At 35.0% G+C, this 22770-nt stretch overlaps 4 protein-coding genes across 4 annotated transcripts; 3 read left to right on the top strand and 1 right to left on the bottom strand.

The window, feature by feature from the left end:
* Nucleotides 1-325: 325 nt before the first annotated feature.
* Nucleotides 326-7355, bottom strand: LOC107012607 (armadillo repeat-containing protein LFR). The gene is made up of 8 exons (XM_015212485.2): nt 7104-7355; nt 2940-3109; nt 2695-2837; nt 2292-2548; nt 1463-1568; nt 1212-1350; nt 988-1115; nt 326-900 (listed from the first exon to the last, which is right to left on the bottom strand). Exons 1-8 carry the CDS (start codon nt 7300-7302, stop codon nt 645-647), a joined length of 1398 nt encoding a protein of 465 aa, XP_015067971.1. The 5' UTR covers nt 7303-7355; the 3' UTR covers nt 326-644.
* Nucleotides 7356-9396: 2041 nt separating this feature from the next.
* On the top strand, nt 9397-14707 carry LOC107015348 (ADP-ribosylation factor-like protein 5). Its single transcript, XM_015215595.2, has 2 exons — nt 9397-9842; nt 14110-14707. Exons 1-2 carry the CDS (start codon nt 9651-9653, stop codon nt 14467-14469), a joined length of 552 nt encoding a protein of 183 aa, XP_015071081.1. The 5' UTR covers nt 9397-9650; the 3' UTR covers nt 14470-14707.
* Nucleotides 14708-16631: 1924 nt separating this feature from the next.
* Nucleotides 16632-17651, top strand: LOC107014150 (swi5-dependent recombination DNA repair protein 1 homolog). The gene is made up of 2 exons (XM_015214006.2): nt 16632-16916; nt 17311-17651. The coding sequence occupies exons 1-2, from the start codon at nt 16691-16693 to the stop codon at nt 17520-17522; spliced, it is 438 nt and encodes a 145-aa protein (XP_015069492.2). The 5' UTR covers nt 16632-16690; the 3' UTR covers nt 17523-17651.
* Nucleotides 17652-18259: 608 nt separating this feature from the next.
* On the top strand, nt 18260-22202 carry LOC107012412 (aspartic proteinase A1-like). Its single transcript, XM_015212254.2, has 14 exons — nt 18260-18397; nt 18591-18957; nt 19148-19208; nt 19313-19407; nt 19485-19597; nt 19882-20050; nt 20135-20174; nt 20248-20312; nt 20409-20522; nt 20763-20827; nt 20909-21068; nt 21216-21332; nt 21700-21785; nt 21890-22202. The coding sequence occupies exons 2-14, from the start codon at nt 18613-18615 to the stop codon at nt 21972-21974; spliced, it is 1515 nt and encodes a 504-aa protein (XP_015067740.1). The 5' UTR covers nt 18260-18397; nt 18591-18612; the 3' UTR covers nt 21975-22202.
* The last annotated feature ends 568 nt before the right edge of the window (nt 22203-22770 follow it).

Genomic DNA, 22770 nt, shown 5'->3' with positions numbered 1-22770 from the left:
GGCTCTGGTGCTTCGATATTCAGTTCATCTAAATCCAATACCTCCAACGTTGAAACTGAATTTAAATTTTTATGTGAAAACACAACCAAAATAGAATTACTAATGTGTTTGATCCTAAAAAATTTAAAGGTCAAGACTCGTCAACTTTAAATTTTGGATCGCTAAGCGTGGATCTAATATCAATCCATAAGTTAAAATATCGAATCCACCTCTGCCTAGGGATAGGAGTGGACCTAAGATTTACAACAAGAATAGGAATAAGGATGGATTCTTTGGCATCGAGTTCATCTGAACCCTAAACAAGAATAGGAATAAGGATGGATTCTTTGGCATCGAGTTCATCTGAACCCTATGTTTTCAACACCGAATAATTACAAATTAAATACTGCGACAAGAATCAAGCTCATAAGAAACGACACATCACCTCTTACCCGAGTATTCTTGAACTAAAGACACAAGGACTAACCCATAATTAGGGCACTTTGCCTTGAGGAGAAGAACTACTTGCCAGGAACTAAATTTTACAGTTAAGAGCTAGATTAGGGCTTAAAGAGTACGACAGCAAGTAAAACTAATAAATATTCAAGGTTAAACTTATATATACATCAATGTCAGCACAAATCCACCCAATACAGCACTCTGCGTTACATGCCCCAAATACCACAAGCTGATGCAACTTTGTTGCTTGATCGTGATGTTAGTTCATATAATATCCTCGCGAATATGTCTGAGTACCTTGGATCCCCGAAGAGCATTTCCGCAAACGCATTTTCATAGGATAGGAGGAGGGGCTTGTTCTGCGGCTCCAAGACTAGGTTTTCCAAAATAGTTGCTGCTTTTCTGCAAATTTCTGGTACTGGATGTGGCATCTTGATCACTTTCAACAGTCGATCAATTGCCCTGAAATTCAATGTGGTGAATCAACCGTTCAGATACAAAAATAAGAGGAATCTGTTAACTATAATTAGGTCAAATTCTGTCACTTACCATCGCTCACTGGCCAACTTCAAACGACAGTCCATATTTATCTCTGCAAGGTTATATAATGCACCTACAGCAGCTGCTTGAGCATCAGTTGGTGGAGAGCTCATTATATCGACCAAACGTGTATATATCTGCATGTCTCACAAATCGTGTTTAGTGAGTTTTCTGAACATTCATAAAGGTACAGATGGAAATTTAGTACTGCAGCTGTCAAAATGAACATCAACCTGTGAAGCAAAAGGAAGTAGGAAAGGTTCATTGTCAGGATTTATTATAAGACGACCAATTAATTCAGCAGCGCCAGAGTGCCAAGCCTTCACAGCAGATCCCAGCATTCCCATGAGAGCCTTGACTGCACGTTTCTCCCTGGATCAAGAAACAAACAACTCAATTTAGAACATGCAGAAACAAAAAAAAGCCTCCACTCAGTATAAGAGCCAATAGTACAAAGCAAGCAACTGACAAGTCAAATGCTTACGTCATTTTGATAAAAGAAGGTTTTGAGGAGCTAAAGATCCGAAGATTCAGCAACAAAGCCAAATTCACTACAGTCTCGAGGGCATTTGTGACAAGTTCCTCATCCTCTGTCAACAAAAGAAATCCGAAATCAAAAATAGGTAAAGAGAAACATGTTTTAAATGGACATGAGTCGAGAAAACATTTTAATCAAGAATATCTGGCATTCAGCCATCTGTCAATTTTATATGCTTTGCTTGAGCCAGGGGTCCATCAGAAATAACTTCTCTACCTTCATAAGGTGGGGGTAAGGCTGCATACACCACCTTCCTCGATCTCACTTGTGGGACTACACTATGTTGTTGTTGGCATGCCATGCAACAACATAATCAAGATTGTCAACAAAGTCCAAGCAGTCTATTTAGATTATACCACGCAAGCACAGGAATTTTAAATTGACCCTTTCCATTGGAAAGTATAAAATGAAGCCACATAAGTCATAAACTTCAATAAGCTGACAACAATAAAAGGGTGACTAAACAGGTAGGGAATTCGACTCTCATAAGTATGGAATGTGCTAAATATTTAGGGAGGTTTCCAAGGAATAAACAAGAGAGAATTCCTCTAGAATGATAGAATTTCCTCAGTAGGATTTATTCATCTAACAAGTCAATTACATACATCACTAACAATCAACATCTTCCTCAATGTATAACCAGGAAGATAGATTCAGAAGATAGATGAGTAAATGTCTTCTATGAGCAGAACATAATACAAACTGCCACATCATAGATGGCAAATTTAAACCAAATAAAAAAAAACTAAGATTAAGTTTAAACCTCTTTCCCCACCTGTAACATAATCTTCAAGACATTGAAATATGGTTTCAAAGCAATGCCTGTGCTGCGCCATGATGACTTCATTATCTGGCATGTTAGAGAAGTTGCGGATAATGTTTGAAGCAGCGACAGCACACAGCTGTTTCTCAGCACGCCCCTCCTCATCCAAGTTAAATAGGCCATCTTCATCAAAATTCCAGGCTCCAGGGCGAAGCTTGTTAGCAGACTTCAGAACAGATGCCTCTTTGTTGGAGGATCCAGATCCAGTACTGTGGTCAAAGGATATATGGAGCAAGTAACACAAGTCAATTAAATACATGGTAGGGTCTGCATTGCAGATTCCATGCATCGGAACTAAGATTTACAACTAAAGGCATCAGGAAGAAGACAGAAGGGGTGAGGCATGTTGAATTACCTAGGATGAGGTAAGCTATTATCCGAGTTCAAGGCCTCATATTCATTTCCAAATCCAGTAACAGCTGAATTTGCACCCAATAGTCGAACACGTGGTGTCTTCACAAGCACCCTTGGTAAAGCTATATCACGCCAGTCATCTATCTGTCAAACAGATCATTGACATCACTATGATAGTAAATAGGGAAAAACTAATCAAGAGTCAACCATGAGGCAGAAGTTACAAAGAAAACATTGAGAACATACAACTTGAAGTAGAGCATCAAGCAACCCAGGAATTTTCGCAAGAGGGGTTGCATCTTTGCGGACTTCATCTTTCTCTTTAAATGATAGCAAAGTGAGAGCGTTTAATGCCCACGTCAGCTCACTCTTCAATCCACTTTGAAGTGCCAGAACAATCCTTTTATTATTCTGATCTGTAAGAAGAACAGAAGTTTGGTAACTAATGATAATCATAAGCATATGTTCTGGAAAATGCATCATTTAATCCACATTCTCGTCTTCTATAAATGCTTGTATTTCCTCAAATTCAACGAGTCAGAACAAATTTTCAGAAATGCTGCAATTTTCATCAATTGTGTTCTATCTTACGCCAATGGTACCTTATGCAGATCAGAAAATAGTTTAATTCACTTACCTTCTACAAATGCCTGCACTATTTCCTCAAATTCAGCAGGTCAATCAATTTTTCAGAAACGAAGCAATTTACATAACTGGTGTTTCATCGTACACCAATAGCTGTACCTTATGCGGATCGGAAACTACTTTAATTTTGCTTAGATAGGGTTGACCAAATTGTTGGAATGTAACAGTTGGAGTACTGGAAGAGTCAAATCTTGACCCAAATGGATGTCCTAGAGGTAAAGGCAAAGGCATACAACAGCTCAAGATCTATTAGAGCTTTAAGTGCAACTGTGCAAAGCACTATCATTTGCAAAGGACCTCAATTAGTCCACTACATATGTGCTACTTTCCACCACGCAGATGCCAAATAACTCAGGCCCCCTCACCCGACGCTTTGACATATGGAAAGTTTATGTAGCTTCTTTTGACTCGATGGGCTTTGCACATTTATCTCCATGGTCCATTCCATTCCATTGACATCTACATCATACCCTTTGGCAATACAAGTAAAATACTAAGAATGTAAAAATATACAGAGAATTGTAAACCTCTATAATCCATACATGTTGAAAGTTCAAAGCTCATAGCGAAATGTTATTCACCTTTTTTACCCTTTAAAATTAGACTTCACATTAGTTAAAATAGTCCTTTATTATCTCCCTAATTTTTATGACTTTAAAATCAACTAAGATTTTGGTCATTAAATCTTTTACTTATTTGAATTATTTAAGAAGTCCTAATGACTTCAAAATTAATTAAGAGTTTACTTTATATAAAGTCACTCTTATTTTAAAAGAACTTGAAAAATATGGAAAATAATGAAATTTATGGGCCAATGAACACAACTAGGAAGATAAGTTCATTTTGACTCCAAGTTTAGTCCCATACCGAATACGTGGTGATTGTAGAATACTAATATTCATTTCTTGGAGATTAGTCCTTTGAATACAAATATGCATACGTAATTGTTAAAAGTAGAGTTATTGTACAATTAATACTTCAAGATCGAATAGAGCATAGCAATTACAGATTGGATCTAGATTTTTATATTCTCTACATCTATCTAAAAGCATGAAGGCCCTTCCCGAAATGTCGGTTCCCTTTTTCACCTCTTAAAATTGATCTCACATTAGACAAACTAGTCATCTAATCATTTTCCTAGTATTTAAAATTTTGAAATCAACTTAATTTTTTGTTTTTAAAGCTTTCCTTATTTGAACTAGGTAGGAAACCCTAAAATTTCTGCTATTAAAACTTTCCTTATTTAAACTAGGTAGGAAATCCTAAAATCAAAGTTCCCTTAAAATTTTCCATCATTAGATAGAAACAGAGTCGACCTTCTTGGAATTGTATCTGCATGAGAAACGCTTTCTTGGAATTTCTTTGTTAATATGATTAAAAAGTGCTTGTTTATTCTCAACATTTATGTAGAGGTTCCAGCTATAATGTACTATGTCAGGTACTAGTGAAGGATGCACTATTGGGCCTTTAGAGGACAGAAGATAAGACATGCATGTGGGATGTTGATCCATTAGTTGGAAATATTTGTAGAGTCATAAGCCTATGTAGCAGACGGTTAATTCATATAAGGCCGATAATCAAACAAAGTTTGAGAGTGAGGCTAGGAGGTGAGCATCTACCTCCAGATTACAGACAGAAAATCAAGAGATTGAGTACTGCACAATAACATTTTCATGAATACCACCTGAGAGTGGCTAGCAGAGTCCCTTATTAACATTAGTTGACAAATTCACATTAAAAGAACAGATGAGTGTTCTAACTCGTTCTTCTTAAAAAGATTATTGCAAATGCACAACTATGGAGATTTTTTCTTAGTGACCAATCTGAAGGATCCACTATACCACCTTAAACGACAAAGGAAGGGGGAGGAGAGGCAATAGAATGACGGTGAAAACAAAAAAGTGAAGAGAATAGCTAGAAAGAGGGGACGACGGCATCAAGCAAGCAGATCTAGTTCATAGTGTGTGTGTGTGTGTTGGGGAAGAGGGGGGGGGGGAACTTAGGTGACACTAAAGATGCATCGATAGAACCAATGATCAGAGAACAACAGGAGTAGCAAAAAGGCATCCCTCAACAAATCGAGAGGCATGAGAGTATCTAAGACAGCTTATCTATCCCGTGAGCTTTTCCCGAGTTATAGTGACGAGAATTATTTGAGTAATCATTTATGAACATTACTAAGTTGAGCAACGAAGTGCGCTTTGGACTTGTTTTCTTCGGTGAGCTTTGCATGAAAGGTTCCTATAAACGCACACTTCTTCGAACAAACCTAGATGCGGATCAACATCCTTTATGACTGCCTTCTCACGAAGGATCAATCAGCAACTGTAAAATTGTAATACACCCAGAGCTCAAGGACGGCGAAAAATCAACTATCCAAGTAGATCTTAGGTCTAGTGAGGAATGTCTTTCCTTTCTGAAAACCTGCCTCTATGTTATTGCTTCGAGGCCATTCTGAGAGTCAACATTTTTGTATTTTCAATTCAATATTAAGTTCTCCAATTTGACTAGTGATTCCAAAATGTGCAACAACATACCTAGTCCTAGTGTAATCCCATAAAATGTGCATTTGACTCAAAGGCGAATTTCACTTGACAACAATGTTTATGTATTTAGGTTCCAATATATGGACATGATCCTGCGTGTCTAGCTCCTCAACTTGAAAAATTAAAACAAAGTCTCTAGTTCCAACTAAAAGAGCAAATTTCTAAAAAGAAGGCAGCATTAGCAGTTGTGACACCAGGAATAACTCTCCTGGGGAACATCTCCGTTAATCTTAACGACATTATTCTTCATAGAGTAACTGGATAAATGAAACTCGTTTGTTGTTCAACAAGAAAATGAAATTTAGTTTTAAATTATCATTTTTTAAAAAAATAAATTAAGTTGGTTGCAAATAGGTGAAATTCCCTTTCAGGGTACTGGCAATCTATTCCACCCCTCTCACTACTTTATTTCATGACCGTGGTGTCCAGCCAACTTAAACAACAAGAAAACTCAAATTTAGTTTTAAGTTACCATTTTAAAAAATGAATGAATTAAGTTTGTTGCAAATGGGTGAAATTTCCTTTCAGGGTACTGGCTATTTATTCCACTGCTCGAACTACTTTTTTTCATGACCATGGTGTCCGGCCATCTTAGACGCACCTCGACTAATTTCACGCGAACTTCCCACCGATAACTGGTAGCAGATTACTCTGTTAATCAAGGTTAGGACATATGGGAAGAATCACTTAGTGTTTTGAACGTGAGACCTCAAGGTTCTCAACCACTGACCACTAGGCCACACCCTTGTGTGCCTCTCTTCCTACTTTTCTAACAGCATTTTTCTTTGTAGTTTAGGGATTTAGGTTAGAAATTCTTTTTTGAATCCTTGAAAGCTAATAGATACGAGTAAAAGTTAATTTCCTGAACAACAAGGAAACAACCGGCAGGATATAACTTCAACTCCACATTACCGTCCATTTACTCACACCTTATACTATGGTAATTCAAATCCCTAAGCTTCATCACGCATGTCCAGACAAGGCCGCACCCCAAGCTCAAAAAATTCAATAATTCAGCTCGGACGTACACTGGTAATGCATATGGTAGTATAAAAAACGCAAAATAAAGTACTCAAAATTACATGTATAAGACTAAATAACATATATACAGATACATTATCCACATAGCACTACAAACCTTCACCTTTTAAACCTATAAAGTTAATGATAACGCATTCAAAATTCAGTATGATACACATACGATAAGGCACTAACTGACCAGCAAATGCATAGTGAACATGAAGTGAAGGTCCGAGAAGCGTTGGCGGAGCTACTGAGTCGGCAGCACTGGATGCGGCTGCCGCGGTAGCAGAGGCAGCGGCGGAGTTACTGTTTACGCTACCTAACGGACGTCCTCTCTTAGCTACCGGAGTAGCTGAGACACCGCCAGCTACGCCACCGCTTTGCCGCTTCTGCATCTTTTTCCCGCTTATTTCTCCTTTCTGCTATGCACAAAAACCACTGTGAAGAATTCGAGGTGTGTGAGAGAATAAATGATGAAAAAATGGGTCGGGTTTTCATATAAGTCCAACATTGAGCCCATGGTTTTTCATATAAGTCCAAATGTGTTTTCTTTTAGAAAAATTATATAAATATACAATTTAAAATAATAAAAATTAAGCAAATACCTCATAAAAATAAAATAATTACAAGCATATATCCCTTCATACTCATACCCCGCTAAATATTTACACTATATATATTTCTAACTAATTTCGCTTAACTAATAATAATATCAATATTATATATTGTATTGGTATTATTAAAATTGATAATTTTACTTAATTGATATTATATTGGTGGTTACTTGTCACTATATTGGTGTGTGTATTGGTATCATTAAAGCTGATAATTTCGCTTAGGTATTTTAGTAGTTTTTGTTAAGAAACCTTGATAATACCATAAAAACATGTGAATATATATATATAATCTTATAGTTTCATAGACTAATGAGTGATTTCTTTATAATAAAACTTTAATGATACCACAATAATATACGTATAATCTTATAGTATCATATAATGTGTAATTTCTGAACAAGAAGTTTTAATGATACCACTCTACTGTACATACTCTTATAGTATCATTGACTAATAAGTAATTTCTAAACAAAAAAATTTAATAATGCCGATCAGTTAAGCGAATTTATAAGCCTTAAAGATCCGTTTGAGAAAAGCACTCCCTCAAATTTTTCTTAGTCAAAACCTAAATGAAGACATTCTGATTAAAAAGAGTAACTTTATATGCATATTACACCATATCATTAGCCGGTCAATTTGAAGTTTCAATCATAAAATTTAAATATTCAAAACGTTAACTATTTTTCGTGATAAGCCAAAAATTACTAATAAATATCATAAATCGTTTCATGTTTTAAATAAGTTGATTTTTATTTTTGGTTCTTTAAATGAATTGATCTTTATTTTTGTCATTTAACAATTAAACTTATATCTAATGGACATAAGTTCTTTAAAAAAAAATTATATTATTTATAAAATTCTATTTTACTAGTATGATAACTATAAAATTTATGTCTGTTAAAAAAAAAAGTTAAAGTATAAAATTTATGTCTAGTAGTAAAAAAAAGTTATTTAGAATTTGGTGGAGAAAAAACCAAACGTTAAAATTTGAAAGCAATACTATGGACACCATTATTTACACCAAGTAGCCACTTTTTGGTTTGTTTCAAATTTTAACCATAGTTTAGAAAGTATTATAAATCTAGCAACAAGCAAGCATAAATCTTTAAGTAAGCCCAAATTGAAGGTTTGAAGTCAAAATAGGACAAACTATCCATAAATCTCATAAAGAGAACCAAATTCATAACTATTTATTGAAATTAATAATAATTTGAATAATTTGAAAATTAGACTTTGTAACAATTTAAGTTGAAACTATTATAATTCGAACATGTTAGAATTGATTCTTACAATTATATATAAAAAATTTACATTCATTAAATTTTTAATTTTCTATTCCATTTTTATTGTGAATTACGCATACGATTAGATATATCGTTAGCAAGTCTTTTTTAATCTTTTCAATTTCTAATCGTCTTAGAGTTTAATACCTACTCTATTAAGATATCCACACTAGCATAGTGTAAAACTTGAATGCCTCTTCATGGCCTTTTGAAGCTCCCTATTTTTTCTTTTAATTATTTAAAGATGTGTAAATTTATAATGTTTTGTTTTATATTATATATTTTGTAATGCTTTTTGTCTCTCTACTTTGTCGTGTCTTCTATTATTTTTATTTAAAGTTTTTTTTAAAATAATAATTATAATCTCCAGTTAAAACGATATTTAAAATTGATCCTATAAAATTTATTGATTATCAAAAACAAATTGCATAAAGTGTTTTTGATTTCACAAAAGTTCCTTCATCCTTTTTTCTTTTGGTTGAACAATAAAATTTAAACTATAATTAAATCAATTTATTCTATTAAAAGAGGAATATTCTTTTTTTTTTTTTTAACACCAAATAACTTTGTTCATCAAAATAAATAGTATTTTATCTTTACTGGCATTAACAGCATAAAATAATTGTTGTCTCCGTCTTCCTTTTTATCCTTTTTTGAATAATCTACTCTATAAAAATTCCAATTTCTTCGTCAAAAAAGGAATTCTCTGATAAAAAATTCGAGTACTCATCACGAATTTTCACCGTCGATTCTAGTTCCGATTATCAACGATTTCATTGGAATCTGAAAGTTGAATCAATCAACTTTGATCGGTTTTTGTTTTAGATCAGATCTGTAAAAGTTATGGGAGGTTTCGTATCGAGATTCTGGTTCATGATGTTTCCGGCGAAAGAGTACAAGATCATTGTTGTTGGATTGGATAATGCTGGAAAAACGACGACGCTTTATAAGTTGCATCTGGGTGAGGTGGTTACTACCAATCCTACTGTTGGTAGTAATGTTGAGGAGCTTGTTTATAAGAACATACGATTTGAGGTGAGCAAACACTGTATCTGAATCTCATATTGCTTTTTTTGTTTTGTTGAGTGATTAATGAAGTGGTAAAAACTATGAGGTATTAGATTAAATCCTAGCAGTGACGGTGATATATTCCTATATGTCCTAGTTTTGGTGGCCTTGGTGGATAGAGAGAGTTTTGGTATCTGTTGCTGGTCGGAGGTTGTAGGTATCATTTGGATTAGATTTATGAGTGAAATTGAAGTATAGAGTTGTTCCTGAGTAGACAGAGTTACTTGGTACCTATTGTTATTATGTTGCAGGTGGGAGTTTGTAGGTATCACATGGAATTAGATTTATTAGTGAAAGTGTAGTATAAAGTTGTTCCTTAGTGGAAAGAGTTATGTGGTACCAATTGCTATTATGTTGTTGATGGGAGGTCATATGTATCTAGTGTAATTTGTCAAACTGCGCGGTAACTAGGCCATACACCAGGGTTATCAAAAAGGAAAAAGGGTTATGCATGAAATTGTAGTATAAAGTTGTTATGTTCATAAAGAAGGATTGATTTTATAAAAGGGTACTTTCTGGGTTAGCTTGCACCAATTTCATAGAGGGTTGTCTTGAACTCGTAATAGCCTGTGCATAAGCAATCATCGCGATTGAGGAAGCTATTTTAGTTTGGTAATGATTCAGCCTTGATTGTGACACTGGATATCTGTTAATCTCAGACAGATGGGAATAAATAGCTTTAGCTTCTTCTCATGCTGGGATTAGAACCCATGTCTCCCATGGACTTCAATTCCAATTTCCAACTACTTCAAATTGCACGTTACCACACACTTGGGTGCTCAGAAAAAAATGATTTTTGTTTAACAGATATATTACAAATTAATTGGTTTGATCCATATATATAAATGGTAATTGCAAGTTGAGGAGATTTGTTTAGTATATATCATATAGCTTTACTTGTTTCACTTGGTATACGTGCTCAGAAGTGAACTGATGGATATTTTCTAACATGCTTTTGAGAAGGTTCTGGTTGCTAACGGGAAGAGCTCAGTTTGTTCATGCTAGTGATTAGCACTTGAATGAAGAATTTATCTGTTTCTCCTGGAATGGTGGTTAATGAGATGTTATTACTATTAGACAAATTCTCCTATAGTTTGGAGTATGAGAACATGACCCCTACATTGAAAATAACCCTGATATGGACCACATATTTACTTTATAGTTTATAGAATAGGCTAGCAGCAGCTAACGTGTATCAATCTGGAATCATTTAAGAAATTCTCTTTTATGATTTCCCAAGGTTTGTTTGGACAAACTCATATTCAGCTGCAGTGTTTAGCTTGTCAGATTTAACATTTTTTTATTTTTCGTTTTAATTTGAAATTGTTCTGTTATTTCAAGTATAGTGTGAGTGAAAAATACGATTATGTACAAGTGTGTCTATGAAAACAATAATAATTTGAAGATTGTGTTTCTGTGGAACCCATCCTTTATTAGTTGATTGTGTACATGATGGTTTTCAATATCACTTAATCTGATTAAGTGACCGAGGATAGTACAGATGTCCGTAATATAGGGATTCACCAACTTAAATTTAGTTGTTGGGAATTAGAACATTTGAGGCGGATTTTGGCAGAAATTTTGAGGAAACGTATCACATGTTAGTCTAACTGATGGATGAAATGAGGGAGAAGTAGTGGGAAGTATTTTAGAATCTACGCGGAGGAGGAAGAAGAAGCAGAGGTAGAAGAAGGATGAGGAAGGCAATAGATTGTCCAGTTTTTAACTCAAAAGGGTTAATCATCATAGAAGAGGATCATTTTGACAGGACTAGATCAAGTTATGCAGTTCTTTAATCTACAAATGCTTGCTGATGACGGAGATGGATCACAGTTTCTTATAATTTATTGATGTGATGAGGGAGAAAGACACATAAAGTATGAATAAGAAAATAGAGAATTCCACAAGAAGCACATGATTGCGAAGAGTCGGATCATCTATGCTGATTGGAATATATAAGTGCTCCAAAAAGGTAAAACAAATAGAAAAATTAAACTTATATGTACTTGGGTAGAAGTATTCGATATGTTGGAAGTAATTCTCCATCTATGTTTTCGTAGAAAGTGTTTTTCTAGTGTTCGGTTTGTGTATGGAAAAATAAGTTTTTGGCAAAAAGTATGTTCCATATATTATAATGGTGTCAGCAAAGCATAGTGTTTTGATGGAACTTTTTATTACTGAAGATCAATAATAATATTTATGTGGTAGTTGGAGCAAGTAGTATGAACTTAAGAGTTAAAGATAGCAGAAAGAAAGATGACTTACGTCCTAAGTGAGAGAAGTAATTTCCCCCTCTTAATAGCAGAAAAATTGGCTTCGTCATAAAAATGATATTCGTCTTACCAAGAGCGCCCTAAATACTTATCTACATGGGCGCCAAATTGGTAAATGCTGTCCTTCAGTCTTTCTACCCCCTCAATTTCCAGTCTAGTGACATCTGTCAGAGTAGGATTTTGGGCGCCATCCCTTGACTTTAGTTTTTTCAGCCCTCGAGTGAATTGAGAACTGTCTATGAAAATTCTTAGTTTGGGTAATTCATAATTGGATCTCCTGTGATGAGTGATTTGAGTGGTCCTTCTAGTCCCATGTTGCTATTCAATTATTTTGCTGTTTGATGCAGCACATGAAATATTAAACAGATGAAGTAGGTTTGTAATGTGCAACTTTATTTTCATGATGACAAGTCGTGAAATCATCTTTAGTGCTGTTTCTTTTTCTCAAAATGGTGTTCTCCCAGAACAATTGACACCTTGATAGTGTGGTTTTACACGATAAGATTCTTCTTTTTCGATAACCGAGAAATCCCGAGGGCCAGTGGCACATGGACCGAAATGCTGTGGATAATGGGCTTACCCCTCTACCCTTCTTTACTTTTAACAGTTTTAACCTTCTCCACTTTGTCTGCGCCAGGGTTCGAACCTGTGATGCCTGTAATAAGATTCTTAACTAAGGCGGGTTATGGTGACACTAATTATAGTGTTCTCATTCTTTTCCATCTTTGTGGAAGTTGATTCAGTAGTATTTGTTGTTGCTCTTGTGTCTTTTAATCAAAATAGTTAATTTTGTGGACCCATTATTTCTAATGGGGAAACGTTCATCTGCTTAAACAGTTAAATGGTCTTATGGTCATAAAGGCCACCTAATAAAGAAGAAGTTCATTTTCTTAGAGCAGGTAAGGGTACCTTTTGGCCCTGAAGTACTGGAATTTCTAAATTTCTCTGAATGAAATAATTCTGATGACTTTTTAATCTGTGAAAATGAAACCGTCTACAACACAAAGATATCTTTTCCTTGAAAAATGACTACCACTATTTTCTGAATCACCCCAAAACCTACAATCTTTTTTTTTTGACCAAATTACTTCTTTTGCCCTTGTTGAAAGATGTCCTAGTTACATGTGTGTCTCTCAACTCTCAACATTATCAGCTATTAATGTGAGTGCCACTGGCAACTGTTAAGGTCACTAAGTAGGTAAGCATATTGGATATCAAGATGATTTACTGTCTTGCATTCACCCCATTTAATAGTAAAATTGTTTTGGTTCTCCGGACTGGTAATGCTAGAGCCAAGAAAATACTTCTGCTGAACCTATCTAACAAAAAAAAGGTTTACTTCTGCTGAACCCCTCTTAACAACCAGAATAACTGAGGATATTTGTTTACTTTGAAAGTCTGATTGAATTTAGTATGCATGACATGCTTTTGCTTCTAGCTGACACTTGAGGCAGATTTATATCTAGTGCACTGGGTTTATGGGTTCATGTTACATTGAGTAGTTTTGAAGTTGTGGTCTAGTCTGATTCAAGTGTGCCCTATACTCCAACCAAACAGTAAGGAGTATTTTCTCTTTTATATGGACTTGGATAGGAACTCTTATGATCAATAGTGTATTGGCCTTCAGTAGCCACTGATGAGAAATAATTGTCCTTGGTACCGTGATTGTTTTTGAGCATACACTTTCTTCCTCTTGAAGCCAGGGAATTCTTTTACTAAGCAGCTTGAAGCATCTAACGGTTGTGAAAACGCACTTGTTAGAAAAGAAAGAGACCTTGCGATACCATCATTGGGTCCTTGTTTCTGCACTCTGATTTGTACTCCGTATATTATAAGTTACCCTTATCCTCTCACTTTTTTTCGCCATTGAAGAAGTGTATTGACAAAAGACTGCAGGTTAATTATGTCTGGAGAAATAAATGAGGACATAATCCTTTCTTTCTATTTGCTGTTTTTATCAGGTCTGGGATCTTGGTGGGCAAGAAAGACTGAGGACATCATGGGCAACTTACTATCGCGGAACTCATGCTGTCATTGTAGTTATCGATAGCAGTGACAGAGCCCGTATTTCCACTATGAAAGACGAGCTGTTCAGGTTGCTTCCACACGAGGATCTGCAAAATGCAGTTGTACTAGTGTTTGCAAACAAACAGGATATTAAAGATGCCATGACCCCTGCAGAGATAACTGATGCACTTTCTCTTCATAGCATCAAGAACCACGATTGGCATATACAAGCCTGCAGTGCCCTGACTGGTGACGGCTTATACGATGGTTTAGGATGGATTGCACAGAAAGTTCCTGGCAAAACACCAACCTAGACAAAGGGAATATGTTCTTTTTCTGTATTCACAGAAGATAATATGAAACTCCACGCCCTTGCTGTAAGTTTTTATGTGTAGTTCATACTCTTTATCATATGCATTTCCTTGAAGAGCTACTGGTTTTGGCACATCTGAACCTTTTCTAATAGCTATGACAATTGACTCCTGCAAGGATATACAAGATTTGAATATTCTGTATTGCAAAGTTTATATCATCTGGTAAATTTCAGTGTAATCCTACGAGTGAAACTGATAATCCCAGGTAGAGCTTGTTTCCAAATTCCAATAGACCCTTGAACTACCCTACTGTGGGCTTGATACTGATAATCTGGCAAAATATTACATTAGGTGATTTTAATCTGAGACCGCACGAATTATTAGGTAAAATCAAGTTAAATAATATATTTATGTATTATACCTTACGAAAACACATACAGTTGACTACTTACGCATTCAAAACAACTATAGCCTTAAAAATACGTAGATATATAATTATAATCAAATATTATATTCATGCAATCTCAATTAGAATTTTATTTTGTAGGATAATATATCTCGAATTATTGCATTCGTCGTACTTTTGACACATTGATCTCCTATCGTTCGAAAATTAGAATATATATGTCCTTCATTCTAACATAAGAGTAAATAAGGACATGTGAAACAATATTATCCGTTGATATGATATCAAATTGGTGGATAAGATATGACACGTGTATATCCGTTAATATAACGAATATGTACGCTCTAATTTTTAAACAATATAATCACCAATATCTCAAAAGTATGATAAAGAATATCTACATATTATTTATAATAATTCGGATATATTTGTCTTTTTTCCGACCTTTGTATGCACACGAATATAGTTGTATGCATTACTAACGTTCAGATTTTTTAGCTATTTTATTTTTGCTAATAGATAAACGTCCAATGATTTATGTGTTCGATAAAGCGGTGGATCCATTGTGATTATTGCTACGTGGCTCTATCTATGCACACGTGTCGTCATGTCATGATAACAAATAAATATTACTACTTAGGTATTATTTTCATTTCTTCACTCCAAAAAAAAAAAATCTCCAAAAGGAAAGAAGAGATGAGTAGTACTGTATTAATGGCCATTTCTCACAGTTTTTTGAAGAAGACGATTTCATGTTATCACTCAACTTGTACAACTCCATTAATGGCTAAAAGTGTAAGAATAAACGGCCCAAATTTTATAAGAAGTTGCAACAATTATGACCTATCTGTTTTAGAACCTATAGAGATACCACCAGAAAAGCCTGCTAAGGAACCACCATTATCACCTCCAAGCCCAGGCCCAGAATTTCCAGGCCCACCCGATAATGATCCAGTGGGCCCAGACATACCTGGCCCACCGCCTGAGTTTGTTCCACCCGGTGGGCCGGATGTTGTACCTCCGATGGGACCGGAGATTGTTCCGCCTGGTTGGCCGGATGTCACACCTCCAACACCACCGGAGATTGTCCCGCCCACCGGGCCGGATGTTGTGCCCCCGAGGGAGCCTGAACCTGAACCGTGGCAGGTTCCGCAGCCTGATGTCCCACCACCCATCATCTTCTGATGATTCAGTGTCGGAGCTAGAATTTTGAACGAACTACTTAAGTATTTTGAATCAAAAGCTAATGAAGAAGATGCTTTTATGTTCTTTTTTCATTTTTTTGGCTAGAAGGCACCGAGTGTTACTACACCTCTTTCAACTTTTAAGATCCTGTTGATGTTTTTTTTTTTTTTTGCATATTGTGCTGAGGATAAAATAAAATTGTTCATTTTCTTGTCAATGAAAAAGATATATGAAAAATTTACATCTTTCAACCTTGAATCGAACCATTGAACAAAAATAAAAGTATATTTTCTCAAACAATTTAAGCTTTTAATTTTTTTTTGAAAGAATAAAATGCTGATGTTATAAATCTACTCTTAATTTACTAATTTCTTCTAATATTATTATACATACATATTGGAATATAAAATGTACCAATCAAATTATTTGAATTAGTACAGGTGTCAGAGTGCATGGCATCCACGTGTCTCATGAATACACGTATCAAATACAAAGGTGTCTCATCAATAACACGTATCACTTGGACTATCCTATACATTTACAAAAAAAAATTTGTGCTAAAACCAAATAAATTATATCTCAATATTCCTGTTCTACCAAATAGATTACCAAAATAATAATTTAAAAAAAATGTTAAGAGTTTTTTCAGCGAAATATTATACAAGATCTTCAATATTTGTGGTTCAAAAGTTAAATATATCGGTTGGACTTACTAGAAAAATGAGCAAGGAAAATCTTCCATCTGATTTTCCTACCACAACACCACCAAATACTAGCAGACCGACCGATGCACCGCCGGCGGTGGAGGATTCACCGTTCGTGCCAGATTTCGATGCTATTCCACCGATAAGACCAGGTCAATAATCGTTCATTCAGAATTTAAACTTTATGAATTTAGATTAATCAGTATCTATTAAAAGTTATGCATATTGTGTTCATATATTTAGTTTTATACGTATTTAAATATTTATTTATCTAGCTATAATATATGTCTAAGCCGGAATTAAATGGTACATTTATTATTACCTAAATTATGAATAAATAGAGAAATATTCATACCCCGTTAAAAGAAAGAGTTGCAACTTTGTAATTACTTTTTGTAATATATTTAAATTAGTTTTAATATATTTTAAAAATTAGTTAGATTGACTTTGATCGAAAAGCTAAATAAAGTATACGGAGTAATTTTTCCTACACGAATTAAAACTATTAGATATAAATCTTATATTAACACTATAGTTGAACTGCAGGTGAAAACCCTCCAACGCCATCGCCATCGCCATCGCCAACCGCACCGCGGACTGGTAGTCCTGAATTTTCCGATCCACCGAACACTTCTCCGTCAGGTCAGGAAGCACCACAACCACCTATATCACCACCTGGACAGCCGGAGGCGTTCCCACCACAACAACCTCCGGACGCTGGAGAGCAAATTAGAACATCTAATGTTAGATCTGAGTAGTGAAATATTACATAGTTTTCGTGTTTTTTTTGGTAATGTATAATTATCTGATATTCGAAGTTTTCTAAAATCTCTTTTAGATGTTTATTGTCCACTAGAAATGTACATGATGCCAAGGGTATTTTTGAACAATGTATGCTTTTTTATTATAATCAGCCGTCTCTGCTCTTCGGGTGAGCACTTTGTGCGTATTGGATAAATTAGCATTTTTGCAATTAATCATCACTTTGCAATAGCCTGCAAATTACACGGGAGATGTAAATCTCACTAGGCAAGTTCTATGCGACAAGCTCAAACTAACTGAGTCATTTTAAAGGACTATATACGTTTTTTTGGATAGAAAACTAAGACTAAGTTTGCGTTTGAAGGGAAATTTGTATAGCATAGAGATGATTCGAGGGTTAACGTTCCATTATTTATCATTATATTATTATTTGAATTTGAGATCTTCTATCAAATTCATCTATATATCTCATGCTCAACATCAAATTTGGATTCGATCGAATTCAGTTGTATTTGTTTAAATAATATATTTGTCAAAGAATTTGTTAAAGTATTTATACATTAAACTTGAAATTCAATAATTAACACTTGAAATAACTTGTCATGTTTTTCGTTATAATATCTCACAAGTTACGTTCACGACTTACCTAAATAGACTAAATTTTTGCTCATTGCCAAGCGTAGAGTTAGCAATGTATACTAATTAGAAGAAATTGCATGTTGGTTTCCTAAAGTGGACTTATTTGCTACCATGATGATGGATGTTCATCACGCTTCTAAATTTCTTCCTACATATATAAATACTAACTACCCTTCATGTATTTTCGGAGTTAATTTGCATCGCTTGCCTTGCACATCGACTAATTCTACAGGTATTTGTTATCTTCCATCAGTACACATGTATAATAATCTATTTTCCAAGTCTAATAGAGATTGAATCTCTTTAATTTTTTAAGTTTACATATATTGAAAGTTTCAAGGTGAAAATCTTGATTCCGTCACTGGACGTGAGGGCTATATCTTTATACTTCTAATGATTTTTTTCACCTTTGTTTGTCTATGTAGAGCCTGAGAACTTGTGGACAGCATGAAGATCAAAGTTTTACTTGCAGCATTAGTGATATGGAGTTTATGTACCTCTGCCTTTGGCTTCAATAATGCATCTGCTAATAATACGATACGAATCGGGTTAAAGAGGAGAAATTTGGATATTCATAGCATCAAGGCTGCAAGAATTTATGCTAAACATAATCATAAAGGTTCAAATATGAATCTTGGAGCTCTTAGAGATGAAATAGTTTATGTGAAGAACTATATGGACGTCCAGTATATCGCAGAGATCGGTATCGGTTCACCTCCTCAACATTTTGCTGTTGTTTTGGATACTGCTAGTTCAAATCTTTGGGTCCCCTCCTCCAAATGCATTTTCTCTGTAAGTTTGTTATGAAACTGTGCACGTCATTGTAGTTTCAACTAAAAGCTTAAGCTATTAGCGAGTCCTTTTTGTTACCATGGTGTGTGATCATCTCAGTTAAAAGTTTAAGCATTTAGCGAGAGAGCACACTCTTGTTTGCTTAACTATGTTTTCAATCCCCTGTAAGCATCCTTTTTTCTTTGTGCAGATCGCTTGTTATCTTCGTTCCAAGTACAGATCAAGACTATCGACTACATATACAAAAATTGGTATTTAGCCAATTGACTTCAAAACTATCCTTATTTCGATTGAATATAATTTAATCTTTATACACAACATAGGTTCAGTTAAATCTTTTGGCTTTGTACTGTAGGAAATCCTAGTAAGATCCCTTTTGGAACTAGATCAGTACGCGGAATGTTCAGCCAAGACAACGTTAAAGTTGGGAGTTCTGTCATAAATCAGCAGGTGCCAATCTTATTTCTTTGTAGCTTCACGTTGTATGTATGTTCTTAATGCTAAATGTTCAAATGAAAATCTATCAGGTCTTCACTGAGGTAACGCGGGAAGGATTTTTCACATTCTTGAGTGCACGATATGATGGGGTACTAGGACTAGGATTTCAGGATGCTGCTGCAGAACGAGTAACGCCAGTATGGTAAACATCTCTATTTTGTTCATAGACTAGTATTACTTAGTTTTTCGCCAAATTTCTAATGCTTGTTTGACTGAAGCCAGCTGAATCTCTAACTGATAGCTGAATCTTATACTCCCCCCGTTTCAATTTGTTTGTCTGGTTTTGACTTCACACGGAGTTTAAGAAAGTAGAGAGGAAAAAGACATTCTTTTGACTAAAACAGAAAGTAAGACAAACAAATTGAAACGGATGGAGAACATATTTTTGTTCCGATCATGTGCACTAATTTAGTATGATATTGGTAGGTATAATATGTTGCTTCAACGTATTGTTACTCAGCCAATCTTCTCGGTGTGGCTGAATCGAGATACTAAATCTAGGCTCGGGGGTGAAATTCTCTTCGGAGGGGTGGATAGTACTCGCTTCAGGGGTCAGCGTACTTATGTCCCAGTTGCTCAAAATGGTTACTGGGAGGTAACTAATTAAACCAAGTAGAGTATTTTATGCATGTTGTTTAGTGTTTTTCTTCTTATTGCTCGAGTTTGTTACAATTTCCAGATTGAAATAGGGGACGTTGTTATCGGAAACAATTCAACAGGTAAAAGCTTATGTTGAAGCGTGTGACTGTCTCACCTAAAAGCTGACGTGACTTTTGTTATTTTCCACCACAGGTCTTTGTAAAGGTGGCTGTCCAGCGATTGTGGATACTGGAACGTCTTTTCTAGCTGGTCCGACTGTATGTGTTCTCATAACGATTGCTCATTTTTCTTAATCTTATTCGTGAAGTTTTTCTGTTTTTTTCTCATCCGTATATGTATTTACTCGATTTCAGACTATTTTGACTCAAATCAATCATGCTATTGGAGCAGAAGGATTTGTTAGTATGGAATGTAAAACTGTTTTCTCGAATTATGGAAATATGATTTGGGAAAACTTAGTATCAGGCGTAAGCTCTTTTTATGGTTCTCGTTGTTTTTGCTCTTTCATCGATTCTAGATGGTCTTTACCTAGCCTATGTTGCTCAGATCCTTCAAAAAACTGTCACCTTTGTGTGTCGGACCTCATATTTGGAGGATCCGACACTGGTCCAGAGGCGATGACCCGAGTAACACAGTTCCTGACTCAACTTTGTATGCAATATTTTACACATCAAATTCTTTTAACATTTCACTCTTTGTCCCTGCAGTTACAACCTGAAAGAATTTGCAACAGAATTGGTATTTGTACACGTAATGGCACGTTTGGTGTGAGGTTAGAATTTCGAGTTCCTTCCCCTCGAATGATATAGGATTATAACGTTGAAACCGAGACTTTCATTGTAAACGTATGCAGCCATGTTGAGGAGAAAATGGTAGCTAGAAGTTCAAAGTTGGAGAAGCTACCGAATGATGAGAGTGGTTTATGTTCTTTCTGTGAGATGACAGTTTTCTGGATGCAAGTTGAGCTTAGAAAAGAGACAACAAAGGAAAAAGCATTTGAATATGTTAATCAGGTAAATCCATTACTATGTTTGCTCGGATTCTCCAAAAAGTGAATAACGTTTAAGAATCTGACACACATCCGACAACATTTCAAGTAACATAAATCCATTTAAGAGATATCTATACTTGCATCTGATTACTCTTATTCTGTGTTGAAGCTGTGTGAGAAGCTCCCGGATCCTCAAGGAAAATCGTATATCAACTGTGATGTGTTTTCGCTGCCACATATCACAATTACCATTGGGAAAAAACCTTTCCCCCTTTCTCCAGATCAAGTAAGTTGTTATCAAATCGTCTCGTTTATTTACAACACAGATCAAATTACTGTATGTTTCTAAAAATCTTTGGGTTCTAAGAATGTCAAATTTTGCGCGGAAGTTTATTGAAGTAGTAGAGAAACCATAGCCATTAGTTTATGTTCTGTTTGTTCTGGTGGATCAGAGGACCAACAAGGTGACTACTGTTAACTACAACAAAAGCTCGATTAACTAAGTAAACTTTTTCGTAGGGTGTAAGGATGGGTTTTTTCGTTGAGTTTAACGTGCCATTACAATGTTGCATACTAGAAGCAATGTTATACTTAGGCATCTGTTCTGTTATCTTTCACAGACTAACTACTTTCTGCTCGGTTTTTGGTAATAGTATGTTATCAGAGTCGAAGACAATCATGATACTCGCTGTGTTAGTGGATTTACAGCTTTGGATGTGCATCCACGACGTCCCCTCTGGTAAAACAAGTTAAATTATTTGGCGCGAATTATGAATATTGTGTCACCTCTTCATTTGCACGCGATGTCCACGAGAATGATTTTGAAATTCTTGATGTTGGTAGGGTTCTTGGAGATGTATTCTTGAGAGCATACCACACTGTTTTTGACTTTGGTAATCTACAAGTTGGATTTGCAGAAAGTGCTTAGAGCATATTTCAAGAGTTATGGCCAAAATATATCATATAATTGTTTGGTTTCGAAAGATTCGCGTTGGTTTACTGCCTAAACTGTCACTTTGTTGGTGAGAGTTCGATTCTTCATGTAATCCTCCCCGTTTCTTCTTCCTCTTACTTTTTTTGGGCTTTTCGATAGTTAAAATGATGCATAAAGAGGTTTGTGTATAAAATGATAATATATTTGTAACCTTTTCAAGTGTATGATGTATTTTGCAATAAAAATTAATATTTATAGAAAATAATAAATTGAAGATTCATTATTTATTGGTATAATACATAAACGTGTTTTTAAATCTGATTTCACGAGGGACTAGTGCTGATTAGCTCCACTATGACTCCTGAATCACTGTGTTAGAACTTTTCAAACCAAAATTGAGAAGATTATTTCAGAAATTAATAATTACTTCATATAAATTTCTTTTAAATATTTTCAACATGACATTTAACGTAAAATATATTCAACAAATCTATTTATTTCCTTTAAATTTCTTAATAAATTTGCAATCATTATTTTTTAAGTACTCATAAAATAAATTAAGAAATTTATAATAGCACGCACGTCACGCGCCGCCGAAAATAAACACTAGTGTTAGCTTAGAGCCTGTTTGGCTCAGCTTAAAAGCTGGTCAAACTGACCTAAAAGCTGGTTTTTGACTTATTTATCTGTTTGGCAATACTCAAAATAACTTATTTTAAGTTAAAAAAAACTTATTTAAAGCCAAAAGTTAAAAGTTGGGGTAGGATGCTTTTTTTTTAGCTTATAAGCT

This window comes from Solanum pennellii, chromosome 3 (genome assembly GCF_001406875.1).
Source record: "Solanum pennellii chromosome 3, SPENNV200".
Lineage (NCBI taxonomy): Eukaryota > Viridiplantae > Streptophyta > Magnoliopsida > Solanales > Solanaceae > Solanum > Solanum pennellii.
The sequence above is the reverse complement of the archived record's forward strand: the minus strand, read 5'-3'. Positions and strand labels throughout refer to the sequence as shown.